This window comes from Rhinolophus sinicus, chromosome 4 (genome assembly GCF_057876585.1).
Source record: "Rhinolophus sinicus isolate RSI-liver-muscle chromosome 4, RSI-T2T, whole genome shotgun sequence".
Classification (NCBI taxonomy): Eukaryota; Metazoa; Chordata; class Mammalia; order Chiroptera; family Rhinolophidae; genus Rhinolophus; species Rhinolophus sinicus.
The window spans coordinates 98,172,410-98,187,692 of NC_142504.1; the positions used below are offsets into that span (position 1 = coordinate 98,172,410).

The following is a 15,283-nucleotide window of genomic DNA, read 5'->3' on the forward strand; positions in this document are numbered from 1 at the left end:
GGGCTGAGGCTTGATGGAGAGAGATTTTTGTTTCCAAGTGCCAGGCGATTTTTCCAGCCCCTGTTGATAAAGGTTGCTTGTGTTGATTATATGCCCGTCACATTCCACTGCAACAGACTCTGAGGGAATGTCCCCGATTCTTGTTATGTGCTGTCAAATAGAGCCACAATGAGTAGGTCATCCCCTGTGACCAGGGTTTTCATGAGGAACTTCTCCTGAGGCTTGCCCTCTCCCTGTCAGGACACTAGCCTTAAAGGGGGGCAGCGGGGAGTTACCCTCCTATTATGTTCAGCATAGAGAGGCTGTCTTGCTCACAGTCCCCAGTCCTTGTTCTTGCCCAGGGCTGTCACCTCCTCCAGGAGTGCCATCTACATTCTTTCCCGGAGGTGGGCTCCCAGGACACTCTCAGGCTATGCAAAGACGGCGTTCCCACTCCAGGGTCTGTAAAGGACCGTATCCTGGCACTTCTGAGAATTAGCATCACGTTGTCAGTGGGATGGGAATGGAGGCAGGAGGTAGGTCTGCGTGAGACGTGACAAAACCTAACCCTGTGGAAACGGAGAGAGCATTTGCAGAGGCTTCTGTCCTGGGTGATGGAGAATGCTGGCCTTCACAGGAATCAGGAGGTTGAGGCGATTGGGGACGGGGGCAGTTTGAGGAGCAGGGTGTTTGCTGGGAACGGCAGGGAGATCTCTGAGATTCCTGGCCTTTAACATAGGACTCTGGATATCTGCGGCAGTTTCAGAATATGTTCTCTGGGTTATAGAATGGGTGAGTGTTGTGAGGATTCAGTGAGAAAAATGTGTGGAGAAGCTGTAACTATGAAGCATTAAAAAAATAAACGTGCCTGGTTGCCTGGTGAGGTGGCCCTGGACAGCGCCGGCTGGCCTTCTGGCACTTAACACTTGTCACTCACCAGCTGGGCCTTGCGACCTCCCTCCCAGAACTGCCTTTTCTCATCTCAGACTGCAGCTGGTGAACAGCACATCACCGGAGGTTCTAAGTACAGAGAGGTGGCCTTCGGCGTCTCCTCCAACTTCTGTCCCTCTTTCCCACCCATCAGCCAGGGCCCTTTTCCCTGGATCCCAAGAGGTCCCGAGGTTGGTAGGTTCCTTGACAGGGTGCAGCTTCAGAAGAGGCTGGGGCCTGAGTTTGAGATGCCCCAGGTGCCTCCCTTAGGCTGAGGGTAAGGTGCCCTCGTCCAGGCTGTGGCATCCCTGCCAGCTCCCTCCGCGTCAGCCCCTATGCTGAGAGGGGCCGGCCCAGGAGGGAGATTTATGTGCCCTTCACACTGCCCTGGAGCTGCTTTCAAGGTCATTTACCTGTGAGATGCTTTGCACTCCTGGGTTTCATTCTGATCCTCGTCCCTTTTCCATGTGTGTTTTCTTTCTCTACCCACATTCTTCCTCCAATCTTTGGGCCTCGAATCCTAGGACCGTAAATCGATCTTGACATCCTAACTTGTGAATCAATTTTTCAGACACAGAGACTGCAGGCCTGCGCCTCCTCCGCTTACAGGGTAGAGTCTGTTTAATTGGTTGGCAGGCATCTGAGGTGGACCTACTGTGTGCCTAGGTGACCACTGTGGGGGCATAAGAACAAGAGGTAGCAGTCGAGGAGCTCAAAACTTACTTGGGGTCATGAATGAACCATGGATTCTTTTGTTTCACTCCATTTTTGTGGGATTTCTTCATGTCGTTTGCATGTTGTTTTGTTTATTCTCACTGCATTATGTGAACATACCACGATGTATTTGTCTCGTCAGCTGCTGATGACACTTGGGTGGTTTCTGTACCTCTGTGCTGTGTACTGTTGGTGAACATCTGTGCACATTTCAGTTGTGTTTATACCTGGGGGTGCAGTCCTGGGTCACAAGACATGCACACGTTCAGCTGTAGTGGAGGTGGAGGTGTTGTTTTTAAAGAGTGAGATGATGGATAGCAGACGGTAGGGGTAACGAGGGATGGATGGTATCAGGAGTGAAGGCAGAGACAGCAGAGAAGCTAAATCATGGAAGCTGGATCAAGGAGGGTGTTTTTTCTGTCCATGGGATGGATCATAGGAAACATCCAAGCATGAAGACTGGAGCCGGTTGACTTAGAGAAATTCGGTCACTGGTGTCGCCTTGGTCAATGGGGGCTTCTTGGTGCTACCTGATTTTGGGGAGTGGGAAAGTCAGCCCTTCGACATGGACCCTCCAGTGTGTCTGGATCTGCAGAGCCCCTGCCTGGGGAAAAGCCACAGCCATCAGGCTGGCAGTGGTGGTGGCATCTCGTCCGTCCGTGTGGAGGCTTTGAGGAGAGAGCCACAGGCTGGGCTGTGTGTGTACCTGACCACATGGCTCTGTCAAACCCCGTAGTAGTGAGGGACCCCATCCGGGAGGAGGCCAGAGGTACTCCACAGAGTCCCCCTGACTTACTGGCGGCACCAGCCAGGACCTCACCCCAGCCTTTTAGCTGCCCAGGATGCCTCTGCAGCCCTCTCCAGGATGGGCCTTGGCGAGGCCTTCCACCCACTTGTTCTCAGTGTCCAGGCGTAGCGAATAACGCCACCCTTTCCTCCCCAATCTCTTCCAGAATGGCAGCAAAGATAACTCCCTGGACATGCTGGGCACAGACATCTGGGCTGCCAACACCTTCGATTCCTTCAGGTAAGCCCCGCTTCCTCTTGTCTGGGCTGTGTGGCGCCGGCTGGGACCCCAGCTTACTTGTCCTTATGCCCCATGGGGTCTTTGGAGGTTGAGCAAATGGTAAGAGTCCACTGATCCAGAAGTGGAGAGAATCTGGGGGGGGGGGGGGGGTGAAGTAGAAAGGAAGAGACTGAAGAAGAAGGAAGCCAGAGAGAGGAGAGAAGGAGATCAAAGAAGGGGTGAGCATCCAAGGGAAAGAGAGAAAGTGAAGGGAAGAGGAGGCAGAGGAAAAAGAAGGTTGAGAGGAAAGGGAAGACAGCTGACATCCCGCCAGCTTCCGGGAGAGGGAGAGAAAGCAGAGGGAGGGCTGGGAAGGTGGAAGAGCACAGGAGACGGGCTGATGGGGACGCCAGGCACCTGGGTTAACAGAGAGATGATGCATAGCAGGCCCGTGGGGACTGCAGACAGCAGTGGCTGCAGACCCCACCTCTCCCACCAGAGGTCATAGCAGGTGAGGGAGCTGGCCGCGTAGAGGTCTGGTGGAAGGAAGGATTGTCAGTGGCTCAGACTCTGGAAGGTTCCTGATGGACCAGGTTGGAAGAACAGGTATTGTCCAGGGTTCCTCAGGATGTAGGGACAGTGCCCCTGAAGAGTTTGCTCCTGGGCTCTTGCCATGGTGTCCCCTCCCCTGGAGCTGGTCACCCCTCGCTGTACTGTAGACACACGCTGGCTCGGGTTCTGGCCCGCTCGGCCCAGAAGCGCCGTGGGTCTCCTGAGGCTGGAGCTTGCAGGACCTGGCCTCCTGCTTCCCCACTGACTTGCCCCATGTACCTCAGAGCGGCCTTGTCGCCATTTTGAGCTGCTGTCAGAGGCTGTAGTGACAGGTTTTGGGCCTCCTTTCTCTCTCCGGGCTTTCTCAAATGTAGGTGTGAAAACAAACTCTTCTGTTATAGGGGGACTGCTGTCATGTAGGCATCAGGCCCACACTTGTGTTTTACAAGCATGAGTTACATACAGCAGGGTTGAAGAGAGGTGATGGCTCCTCAGGCCGTCCCCAGAGCTGACACCTTCCAGTCTGAGCGAGGGGTCCCTATGGGACCCTGCCCGTGGCTGGTGGGTGCCCTCCCCTTTCCTGCCTGCCTCTTTCTGAGGATGCTTCCTGCCTGATTGTGCCTGGGTGTCTGGGCCCGCCCCGTCAGTAACGGAGCTGGTCGCCCCTGGGCCTCTCATTTTTTGCCCTCCCTCGCCCTCTAGTGGTGCCACCTGGGACCTGCAGCCTGAAAAGCTGGACTTCACCCAGTTCCACCGGAAGCTCCGACATACGCCCAAGCAGCCCCTGCCACACATCGACCGTGAAGGGTAAGGGGTAGCTGGGGGGGGACGGCTTGTATATAAGGGCAGGGTGGGGTGGAGAACAGCTCTGGCTATATCGGACCTGAGAGGGGCCTTTCCCTGGGCAGGAAGGCATCCCTGCTGCAATGGGGACACACAGATGGCTCTTTGCCTCAGACCTGCAGGTTCAGGGGCCTCTCTCCTGAGCCCCTCCCCCTTTCACTGCCCAGGCCTCTCTAGCCACACTGCCCGGCTTCCCTTCCAGGCCCCTCGCAGTGGCCCTGCATCAGTAGTCTAGTGCAGTGCGTCTCACACTTGATCAGAACCGCCTGTGGGACGTTAAACTCCAGAGTCTCGGATTCAGGAGGTCTGGGTGGGACCTGAGAACGTGCATTTCTAACAAGTTCCTAGGGACCCCACTTGGAGCACCACCGAGGTAGTGGTTGATGTTCTGCGGGGTTGTCTCACCCTCTCCTTATTTCGTGTATCAGTGTTGCCTCCCTCTTTTAAAGAAGTCTGCCCTCTGGTTTGTATGGAGGCATCGTTACAGAGTCGTGATTGATCAAACCATTGGCCATTCAATCTCCTGCTCTTCTTCCCTTCCCGGAGGGCAGGGGACGGGACTGAAAGTTCTAACCCTCCCACCTCTCCCTTGATCCCCCTGGCAACTGGCCCCATGCTCAGGTTACCTCGGGACTTTCCAGAAGTCGTCTCATTAACATAACAAAAAACAACATGGTCGCTCCCCTCACAGAGGAAATACCAAGGATTTTTAGGAGCTCTGTGCCAGGCCTGGGGACAAAGACCAAATATATCTCCTTGTAAATCACAATATCGCACATGGTAATTTTATGTTCTAACTTTCTGAGGAGCCGCCAAACTGTTTTCCACAGCAGCTGAATACTTCACATTCCCAGCAAAATACAAGGGGTCTGATGTCTCCACATCCTCGTCAGCACTTGTTATTTTCTGTTTTTTTCTTTTTTAAATTCTACTCATGACATTTTTTTTCCTCCCAATCCTTCCCTGCCTAGTCTTGTCTCCCTGTCACTTCAGGTCTAAAGGTAACTGATATTATTGGCTACTTCCCTGCGTCTCACCTGGCCTCCTGCTGCCACTTTCTGTCCCACCCCACCACGCCTTCTCTTGGTCTCACCGCAGTGTAATGAGCAGCAACCCAGGACGGAAGGTGTTGTCATCCCTGTTTTAGAGAAGAGGGAAATGAAGCTCAGGAGGCAGAGTAGCCTCCCCCAGTTGCAGAGCCATGATTTAAGGCCTTCTGATGCCATCCAGCGCCCAGGTCATCACACCAGTGCCCTCGAATCAGCTTAACCCCCTGTGGGGACAGAGTCCCAGAGAGCAGTTTCCAGGCTCTCCGCCTCACGTGGAGGGGTGCTGGCTTGGTTATTAGATGGCCATCAGCTGTAACCAGTTAGCCATTGGCCACTAATATAACTGCTGTGGCTACGCTAGGGGGTTGGTTGGTTGGCAGAGAAGGGAACAACAGGTTGCGGATCGTGTGGCTCCTACTTCCTGTGTCTTGCCTGGCCACCAGCGAGACTGGGGTGCAGGAAGACCCCTTGTTGGGGTACTGGCAGATGTTTGCTCCCTGTGTCTCCAACCCAGCCGCCAGCGAGAATATAGTGGTATGACTTCTCTATCTATGGCTCCGTGGGTGTGCCCTTTTGGCCTCACCATGTCCTGCGTTCTTATACGGGGAGCAGGAGACCCTGCATGACACCCCCTTAAAACTTTATGCAGAATAGTATATATGTGTGTATTTTTTGGAGGGAGAGGTGCATCACTCAGATGCTCTTAGGGGACCCCAGCCTCTTACCACACTTCCTTTTCTCATTGTCCTGCCTGGGTAGGTTCCATCAGAACTCTCGGGGTCATTTTTTGGGGGGTGGAGAGGGGAGATGGACTTGAACGTGGAGGTACCCTGTTAGAAGGAGATAGAGCAAAGGAGAGACCCAGCTACGGGGCTCCCCTGGCCCTGCCTCATGCCATCCACCCACTCACTGCAGGTTCAAGCCCTCATTCAGCAGCATGAGGCCCTTTCCTCCTGAGCTGCTCAGGGCTGTGCCCCACCCCCGCCCCACCCCCCATGCTGCTGAGCTTAGGATAGCTGACCTTTCCTCAGCAGGTCAAGTTCAGGAGCGGGTTTTCAGCAGAGGTGACGCATCCCATCTGCTCTACGTGGGAGCTATTGAGCTGGGGGTGTGCCATGAGAAGGACTGAGCATTTTGTGCTCCGGAAGCCCAGTCACTAGACCCACTGGGTCCCTTCGTGGTGTTGGGTACTGTGAGGGAAACACACACACACACACACACACACCACTTTATAAAACATAGTCCCTGCCCAGCAAGACTGTTTACTATTAAAAGGAGATATGAACGCAGTTGGGATTGAGACTGTGAAAGACTGTTTTGTGATGTAGACATTTACAGAGTCCACATTATGAAACAAGCTGCCAGGCACGTAGTTAAATAAAGTACATGCGACGGGGGTTAGAGAGGAGAGCACTGTTGGAGGATGAACGTTTTGGAAGCTCCCAGTCTCGCCAGTGTCCCCTGGGAGCATATGGATAGCGAAACCAGTGGGGAAACTGAGACCCAGAGGGCAGAAGGGCTGAAGGTGTTTGATGGGGAATGCATGTTGAAATCAGGCTCTCCGAGGTGTCTGCACCAGTTCACACAAATTAGCATCATAACAAAATACTACTTGGCTGTAGCAATAGGTGATTATCCAGGGAAGGAGAGGTTCCCCTGGTGCTGAGGGCCATTGTCCCCTCTGGAGCCAGAGGAACCGGCCGTACCTGCTCACCAGCGACAGGCCAGGCTCACCCACTCAGGGAGCCTGTATGGTTCGCTGACAGTCGTCTGGGGTCTCCCCAGACACACCTGACTCTGGCCATGTTCTGTCTCATCCGGGTTCCAGGAGAGACCAGGTGCAGCTTCCTGTGGCCCAGGAGCTGCCTTATGGGGCACAGGACCCCAGCACCCCTCAGAGGCAGGGTACCGCTTGGTTGCACTCGGTTGCCAAGGCTTCCCGCAGCTTGTGTATCCATGGAGGGACAGAAATCGGGAGAAGGCTGTTGCCTTGGAAACCCTGTTGGCAGCAGTGACTCAGCTTGTCTGTATCAACCTTCTGCCCTCAACCTGCATCCTCCAGGGGGTTGTGAGTCCCAGACAGGGCGGCCTAGGGCCCAGGGGAACACAGCACCCTCTGCACCCCAGAGGGGCTGCGGAGGTGAGGATGAAAGGCCACGGCTGTGCTGGGCTAGGCTGCTGTCCGGCATGTGGTTGGAGCCAGAGGTGTGTGAGACACACACGTGACCTGGGGAGGTGGTGTCAGCCATTCTAGTAGGCCAAGCGTCCCCAGGTCCCTCCTCCCCAACAGCCGTGGCACTTACGGCACAGGTGCCTGCAAGCAGTTGGTGCCTTCACAGGCCAGCCTGTCTTTACCAGGCAGAATTGTTAGTTAGAAGGTAGTTGGATGTATCCAGAACCTTCTTCGTCTTCTCATCTGTAGCCCAGCCCATCACAAGCCTGGGGAGGGTGTGGAGGGGGTAAGAACTCTCCGCTTTTCCTTCCTTACACCCTTCCCACCCCAGCTCCACCTGCCAGGCCCCCAAACTGCCCTTCCAGCCCTGGCCCTCCAGGGTCATCTTGTCCCTTTCGCACCCCCTTGTATCCCCATCCCCACCCCACTCCAGCCACATGAATATAGACATTTCTACTGGCCACACGCTTATTAACTCCAAGCCTTTGCCCTGCTGCCCTCTGCCTGGGACATTCTCCCAGATTCTCTGCTTGGCCAGCTCGTGACCCATCTCCCTCCCTCTGCCCAGACTCTTCTGGAAGCTGCTCCTCTGGGTTCCTGTAGCGCCTTTTCTGATCCCTGACCCAACACCACAGCTGGGCTATGACACCGAGAGCCCAGCCTGTGTGTTATATATACTGGGGCCCAGCCCGAGCCGGAACCCACACAAAAGCACTTGTGAAATGGACGTGTAGACCATATCCCAGTGCCCTCTTCCACCCAAGCCTTTGCTCAGTTTTGCAGGTTTTTCTTCCTTAGGGTTCCAGGACTGCTCTGCCCATAGATCTTTGGTGACCCTTATCTCATGCTGCCCCCTACTGGTGCTCAGGTGCATTGCCCCATTAGATGAGGTTAGGACGCGTTTCCAAAGAGCCACAAGCTGTGGAAGGGCAGGAACCATGTTGGATTTATTTTCTGTGACTCCAAGAGAGGTTGACAGGGCCCACAACACAAGAGAGGCTTGGCAAATATTGAACAAATAACCTAATTACTCTGAAATTTGAAAGTTGCATTAACTCTGCAGCTGGAAAACACTGCTGCCTACCCCCTGAGCAGCCCTCACCATACGTGGGTCAATAATAACATAATAGTAGAGGTAACCAATATATACTTTGCACAGGGCATGTGCCTATCCCTGTTTTAAGTGCTCACTTCATATTATTTAAAACTCACCACAACCTAGGGAGGAGGGAGGGAGCTGTCATTCTCTTCACTTCGACAGACGAGGAAACTAGGAGACCCCCAAAAAGGAGTAACTTGCGTGAGGCTGGGTGGGCACTAGGACCTATGCTGCTGCTTCCCCATAACAGTAACAACAGTAATAGTGGTGGAAGTAGAGGTAGTACTAGTAGTAGTAATAATAGTTTTACCTTATTAGTTATTATATTATACAATTATTATCTGTATTTACCATAATATATTTACAGTTACATATGGTATATTCAGTATGGGGTTTCTGTGTGTGTGTGTGTGTGTGTGTGTGTGTGTGTGTGTGCGCGTGCACGCACGTGTGCGTGCCTGGCAGGTTCTAAGTACTTCCCTACGTTTATCCTCCCCTCCATTCACTTTATGAGGTTAGACACTATTAATTATCCCCATTTTTCAAATGAGGAAACCGAGGTACAGAGAGGTTAAGCGACTTGTGCGTGGTCGCCCAGTTAGTAAGGGAGCAGCTGGGACTCCAGCCCCGGCAGTGTGGTTCCTGTCTGCACCTTAAGTATGCAGGAGGAACGGACTGTTGGCAGTGGATCAGGGCCCACATCTCTGGCCTGAAGGTGTGCCCGCTGCAGAGGACATGAAAACAAAGCATCAATATCTGAGCAGGCTTGCCAGGCTGGCCCAAAGTCAGGCCAAGGAGGGAGGAAGCCCCATGGGGGCGGGGGGGTGGGGGGAGAGGCTGTGCGACCTGGAGAAAGTTGCTTGGTCTCTCTGTTCATTCATATTCCCTTTAATGTAATGGGCAAGATGATGGGCTTTTGCAGGAGCTGTGACAAGTTTGGGGATTTTTATCAGCAAGGAGCTTAGTGTCTTTGCCTGGAAGGGTCAAAAGGAACTCTGGTACTTTTGTACCTCCCCCCTAACCCCCAGCTGGTGTCAGCATTACTATTTGCATGAGTCCTCTGTCCTCAGGAAAGGCCTGTGCTGCCAGGCCTGGGGGCAGAGGGTCTCCTCTCCAGGGATCTCCAGGGCCATGTCGTCTGGGTGGGACGGGCTGATTCTGCAGACCCTGAGGGAGCGCAGGACCAGGTGTCACCTGATTAGCCTGCTCTTCCTGCTTGCCAGGCCGGGACAGGATACATGAATTCACCATCCTTTCAATGCCTTTATGTCTTTTCTGGTCCAGGTGTGGAAAAGGGAAGGTGGAAGATGGGGATGGGATCAACCTGAATGACATCGAGAAGGTTCTCCCCACCTGGCAGGTAGGTGCAGGGGCAGTGTCCTCATACCCCTCCTCCGCCCGGGTCCTGATCCTGGGCCTGGGCAGGGCCTCAGCACTTCCCCTGGCCCCTAGCTCCAGCACGGCGTAACTGGATGTACCACCCTGGTATGTGGGCAGGGCTGGCCCCCTGCCATGGTCCAGAGGGTCCCGCTGTGATGTGTGTGCAGAAGGCCCCAGAGGCCCCTAGACGTGATGCATAGTGTGGATCTGCAGGGCGCTCTAGCTTATCTCTCACTGGGAGTCACACGTGGGGCATATGTCACAGTGAATGGTCCCAGGTGGAGCGCCTCACGGAGGTCAGAGGCTGACGCCTGGTGCCTGTCCAAACCCCACCTCCAGCCAAAGCCAGGTACCCTCTGTTGCTGATGATCCCACCTGGTCGTTTTCCACAGCGGGCAGTGAGTCCCAGGGGTTGTTCTCACGCAGTGCTCTCCCTCGGGGACCCCTGTCAGCTGGGGCTGAAGCCCCCGGAGCTGCCAAGCACCGGGAACAGGGCTGACCATAGGTGCCCAGGTCTGCCTGTCACGGTTCTCCTAAAAGGCACTTAGTTGCTTAGTAAGGGCCGATGCTGTTGATGGTGACTGTCCCCAAGGTCTGCTTCCCCGAAACGGGAGCTGAGGGAGATCAGGTGAGCTGGGTGGGTGATAGCCAGAAGCCAGATTTCAGCGTCCACAAACTCTCAAAAGTCTCAGGTGAGCTGAGGCTACCACTGTTCCCCAAGAGCTCTGATCCGGGGTGGGCAGCTGGAAGCTTTGAGCATCGTGACATGGATTTAGAGGGTGGGGGAGGTGTCAGTTACGGTTCCAGGCAGTGAAACCATACAGTAGGCCAGAAGCGGAGACACACACAACTGGGCTTAGAATAGGTCCTGTCTGCATTTTTGGCATCTCTGTTGTAAACTGTGTGTTGGGTGGAAGGGGGTTGGCTGGCCTGCCACAGTGATGACAACCCCAAAATTTGTAATCCTGCTCGGAGTGCGTCCCCAAGGTCAGATGCCGCTGGTGCAAAGGCTATGTGGACAGACTGCTGCACTGTCATGTTTCTCCCACTAGAGGGCACCAGTGCACTGCTCTGGCGGCTCCACAGTTGCGTTTCCAATGGGAAGTCCCTCATCCCCAGCAGCTAAAGGTGTCCTTGCCTCCTTACTGGTGTTCAACGTACAAATTGTCCCCAGAAATGACCCAGGCCAACACTCGGGCCATTCCTCCCCAGAATAAGGGAGAGGATGAGATGGTGAAGGAGATAGCCACACAAGTGAAGGGAAGCCCCTATATCGCCAAAATGTCCCCTGCTATGCAAAGGCCTGGCATTCCTCCAGGAAGTCCCCCACACACACTCCTGAGACGCGAACACTGGCAGTTCCCAGGAGGGCACACCCCTTAAGCCTCTATCAGCTGCACAGCAAGGAGGGTGCTTGCCCACCGAGTGAGGGGTGCTGGCCGCATTCCCCACACCAGACGGCTTCACCTGGGCCTGCAGGGGAGGCACCCGCCAGTGTGGGACTTTGGGATTTTACAAAGTGCTGTCTTCTGCCTCCGGAAGGACAGGCGCTGGCAGGGGAAGGTGGAGCTCCATAATCCAAGCCAGGTTAAGCTTGACTATGTTCCATGTGAAGCCACGGGGCTCAAACTTGCGTAGGTTCTGGCCTCCCCTTGCACATCCCTCGCCTTGGCTCTGGCCCCCACCCCCCCGGGGTCTTCCCCCTGACGTGTTAGGTAACTTGAGCAGTTTCTCCTCAGTGTCTCCTCAGGTTACCAGAGCAGAGGGAGCCACACAGCCTCCGGGCTCTGCAGAAATACTGCCTCCCTATTCCCTACATGGCCCTGGATGCTTGTGTTTCTTATACAAAACCCCAGGTGAAAGACATTGTTGTTGAATTATCCCGTGTCTTGCCCAAAGCTTTCTGAAAGGACATATGTTGATCATTTTTCTTTGAATTCTTTGACAGCCAAACATAATGTCTGCTGCCTTTTGTCTGACAATAGGAACTGCATAACTAAACTTATTTCCCTTTTTGCTTTCCTGTTAGGAAATTTTGAAACTAAATTCTCTGTCTGGCTGCAGTTAATTATGTGCTCGGTCTACCCTGGTCAGGTCCATTGCTCTGATCTCTGGTGACTGACCCAGGTTGGCAGTGTAGAATGTGTGTGTAAGTCGCCCATTGTGAGGTCGGCATGGCACACGCCCTGAACAGGAACGTAACTGAGTCAGGTGGGATTTCTGGCCTCATGGATGTACCCAAGGCACTGTCTACTGAGGGGTCCAGAAGACTCGGGGGACGTCAAATGGGGTTTCTGACCTCATGAGAGTGTTTACAAGGCATTCTCTTCACACTGATGCAGAGAGGGCAAGAGACCGGCTAATAAAGGAGAGGACTTGGAGTTAAGCACCCTGTTGCCCTGCTTTGCTCCAAATAATGACAGGGTGAGAACCCCTCCCACACACACACACCCTCCCCCCACCCCGAGGAATCTGAGGGGCAAATGAATTTTCAGAATGAAAATCACTGTGGGCAGAAGGATGACCGTGCTTCCCCTCACTCCACTGAGTGCTCAGAGGAACAGAAATGGTGGCAGATGCAGGAGCAGCCTTGTTCCTCCAGCAGGTGGCGCCGTTGCGGTTTGGAAATCCACGTTGGTGGGAAGGGGCCGTCCCACCCTGGATTGAAGCGGCTGTAGCCCAGTTCCCAGCCCTCCAGATGGGAAGGAGTGACTTTATTGTTCCCTAGAGCTATGCCAGCTCTGTTGCCAAGTCTTCTGGAAACTTCCAGGATATGCTAACTCGCAAGCAAAGGATTATTAATATGTCCTGAGATGCCGAGGAACAAAGTGAAAATTCAGCTCCACCTTGCTCCCCCAGGCCCTGTCCTTTTCTCCAACGTGTTACTTCATGTCACTTCTTGGTCCCACGAGATTCACAGCCTGACTTCATTCACTGAGTCCCCCAGTATTGATCGAGCATGTTTCTGCGGACCAAGCATTGTCTCAGCCATGATGGACTGAGTTAAAATGCAGGCGCCACTGCCTTTCCAGGGGACCAAGACACGGAACTCTCTTAATGTTCCCTTACTGAGCATCCAGCAATGACTGTCGCACCAACAGTAACCCTGCAAACACTCACTGAATGCTTTCCGTGCTCCGAGAACGGGGATGGTCCTTCCTTTTTCTTGTCTCGCTTTTCCTCACATCATCCCTGTGGAGCACACGCTCTCAACCAGCGTCCTTTCCTGGATGAGGTTGCTCTGGTCAGATGGTTCTTTCTCAGCAAACCCTGCCCGCATATCCTCTCCCCCTCCTCACTTTATTCTCCATAGTGCTCGTCGTGCATATGCTTTACTGTGTAGCTTGCATTCTCCCACTGGAAGGTAAGCTCCACGTGGGCACCTACGGGGCCTATTAAATAGTGGGCGAATGACTGAATGAGCGCTGGCTTGCTCGGGTCCCAGAGGGACTCAGCCCCCGCACCCCAGTCCAGAACCTGGGCCTCCTTCACAGAGGCTCACGGAATCCAGCACCGTCTGGGCTACAGGTCTGCACATCATCTCTGAATTCACATAACTGCCCTGGCAAGTATAGGTTCCGTTGTTATTTTACAGACGACAGAACTGAGATTAAATACCTTGCCCCAAATCCCAGGCTTATCAGTGGGTGCGGGGGATTAGAATTCAGGCAGCCTGACTCCCCGGGTGCCCTTTGTTTAAGGGGTGACGCTGAGGAGGAAGAGGCACGGGAAGACGGTTTTCTCGTTCTAGGCGACTGTCGTCACGTACTGCAAGTTAGGGGTGAATGTCATTTCCTTAATAAGCAAGAACAAGAAAACGAATATCTTGTTTTGTTCTACTGCCGAAGGCACTAAAAATGGAAAAAGAGGAGAGAGAGACAGAGAGAGATTGAGAGGGAGAGACCCCTACTGATACCTTTAGAAGAGGAAGAGATATGATTTTTACTATTTTTTAATCCGAAAGTTTTCCAGTGGCCTCTTTCTAATCCCTGCTGGCCTACAATGCTGCCTCAGCTCTCAAGGAGGCGTGCTTACCTAGGAGGGCCCCTCTACCTCTCTGGACTCCCCAGCACTCATGCTTCCTCCCTCAGGACAAAAATAGGCGCTGATACAACAAAGGAGACCAGGAGTTCTTCACTCCATGGTTTCCTGTCCAGGGCCGCCAGGTAGCAAAGCCCATTGGGAATGGCCAACGTGCTCTGTGAGGCGAGCCTATTTTTATTTTTGTTGTTTGGGGGGATGAAGATTTGGTGACAACTAGGAAACTTCCTAGGCAGCAGGCCACCAGGACTGGCTTCTCACAGGGCCTGGGGGTGGGAGGGGGCGAGTAGATTGCAGGGAGCTGGGACTGTGGGTAGCAAGTGCTTTCTGGCCCTAAGGGGTCCAGAAAACATCCGCCTCCCTTATAGAGCAGCCTCAGTTATCCAGAACACAGCCAGGGGCTTAGGCAGGAATTGGCAAACTGTGGTCCACAGACTAAGTCCATCCCCCTCCCCCCAGCCTGTTTCTGCAAATATGAGGTATGATCAAAAAAATACAGTGAATGTTTAAATTTAAAAAAAAATTATTATAGTAAAAGACACATTGTCATGAATTCCCCTCAAAATATTCTCTCTCATTTAGAACGCACTTATCCCATCGTTCTTGCCACTTTCTGAAGCAGTTCTGGAAGTCCTCTTTCATGAGTATCTTTAGTTGCGCTGTCATGGCTGCGTCAATGTCCTGAATGGATTCAAAATATTAACTTTCCATGGTCCTTTTGACTTGCGGAAGAGCCAGAATTCGCACGGTGCCAGACCTGGTGAATAAGGTGGATGAGGACACACCGTCATGTTTTTATTTGACAAAAATTGCCGTACCAGAAGCGATGTGTGACATGCAGCCTTTCTGTTGTGCTCAACAAATACGGCGACTGCCGCTGCCGAGTGCCATCCAGTGGAAAGGCAGGGATCTTCAATATGAGAAGCGGCATGTCGAACCTTGGTAACAGTATGTGACAAGTTTCAACTTGTTCAGTGCAGTCAGTCGGATGTGAGCTACGGTTGAGAGAAGGTGTGTTTTAAAGTGTGCCTTAAATCATCCTCCATCATGACAATGCTCCATGTCACACATCGCTTCTGATATATGGCAACTCCTGTCAAATAAAACATTACAGTGTGTCCTCATCCACCTTATTCACCGATCTGGCACTGTGTGTCTTGTGGTTCTTCCCCCAAAGTCAAAATGATTCAGAACATCGAGGCAGCCACGACAGCGCAACTAAAGACACCCAGGAAAGAGGACTTCTAGAACTGCTTCAGAAAGTGGCAAGAAGAATGGGATACGTGTGTTCTAAGTGAGGGAGAATATTTTGAGGGGAATTCATGGTAATAGTCTTTTACTGTAATAGATGTTTTCTTTACTTAAACATTCAACGTATTGTTTGATCACACCTCGTACACTGTTATTGGCGCACAGCTCCCCCCGTTCCTTCATCTGCTCACTGTCTGTGGCTGCATTTGTGCTACAGGTAGCTCTGAGTAATTGTGCGTGAACCCTATCACCTACGAAGCCAAAGT

The 15,283-nt window shown here is 53.2% G+C and overlaps 1 protein-coding gene across 6 annotated transcripts in view; it reads left to right on the plus strand.

Moving 5' to 3' along the window:
- Positions 1-15,283, plus strand: part of CTIF (cap binding complex dependent translation initiation factor) — a 260,246-nt gene that overhangs the window by 93,924 nt on the left and 151,039 nt on the right. For all 6 annotated transcript variants that reach the window (XM_019721333.3, XM_019721357.3, XM_019721364.3 and 3 more), the window contains 3 exons: positions 2,577-2,650; positions 3,884-3,988; positions 9,630-9,705. In XM_019721333.3, the coding sequence (XP_019576892.3) occupies positions 2,577-2,650; positions 3,884-3,988; positions 9,630-9,705 (255 nt within the window). The remainder of the gene's footprint in view (positions 1-2,576; positions 2,651-3,883; positions 3,989-9,629; positions 9,706-15,283) is intronic.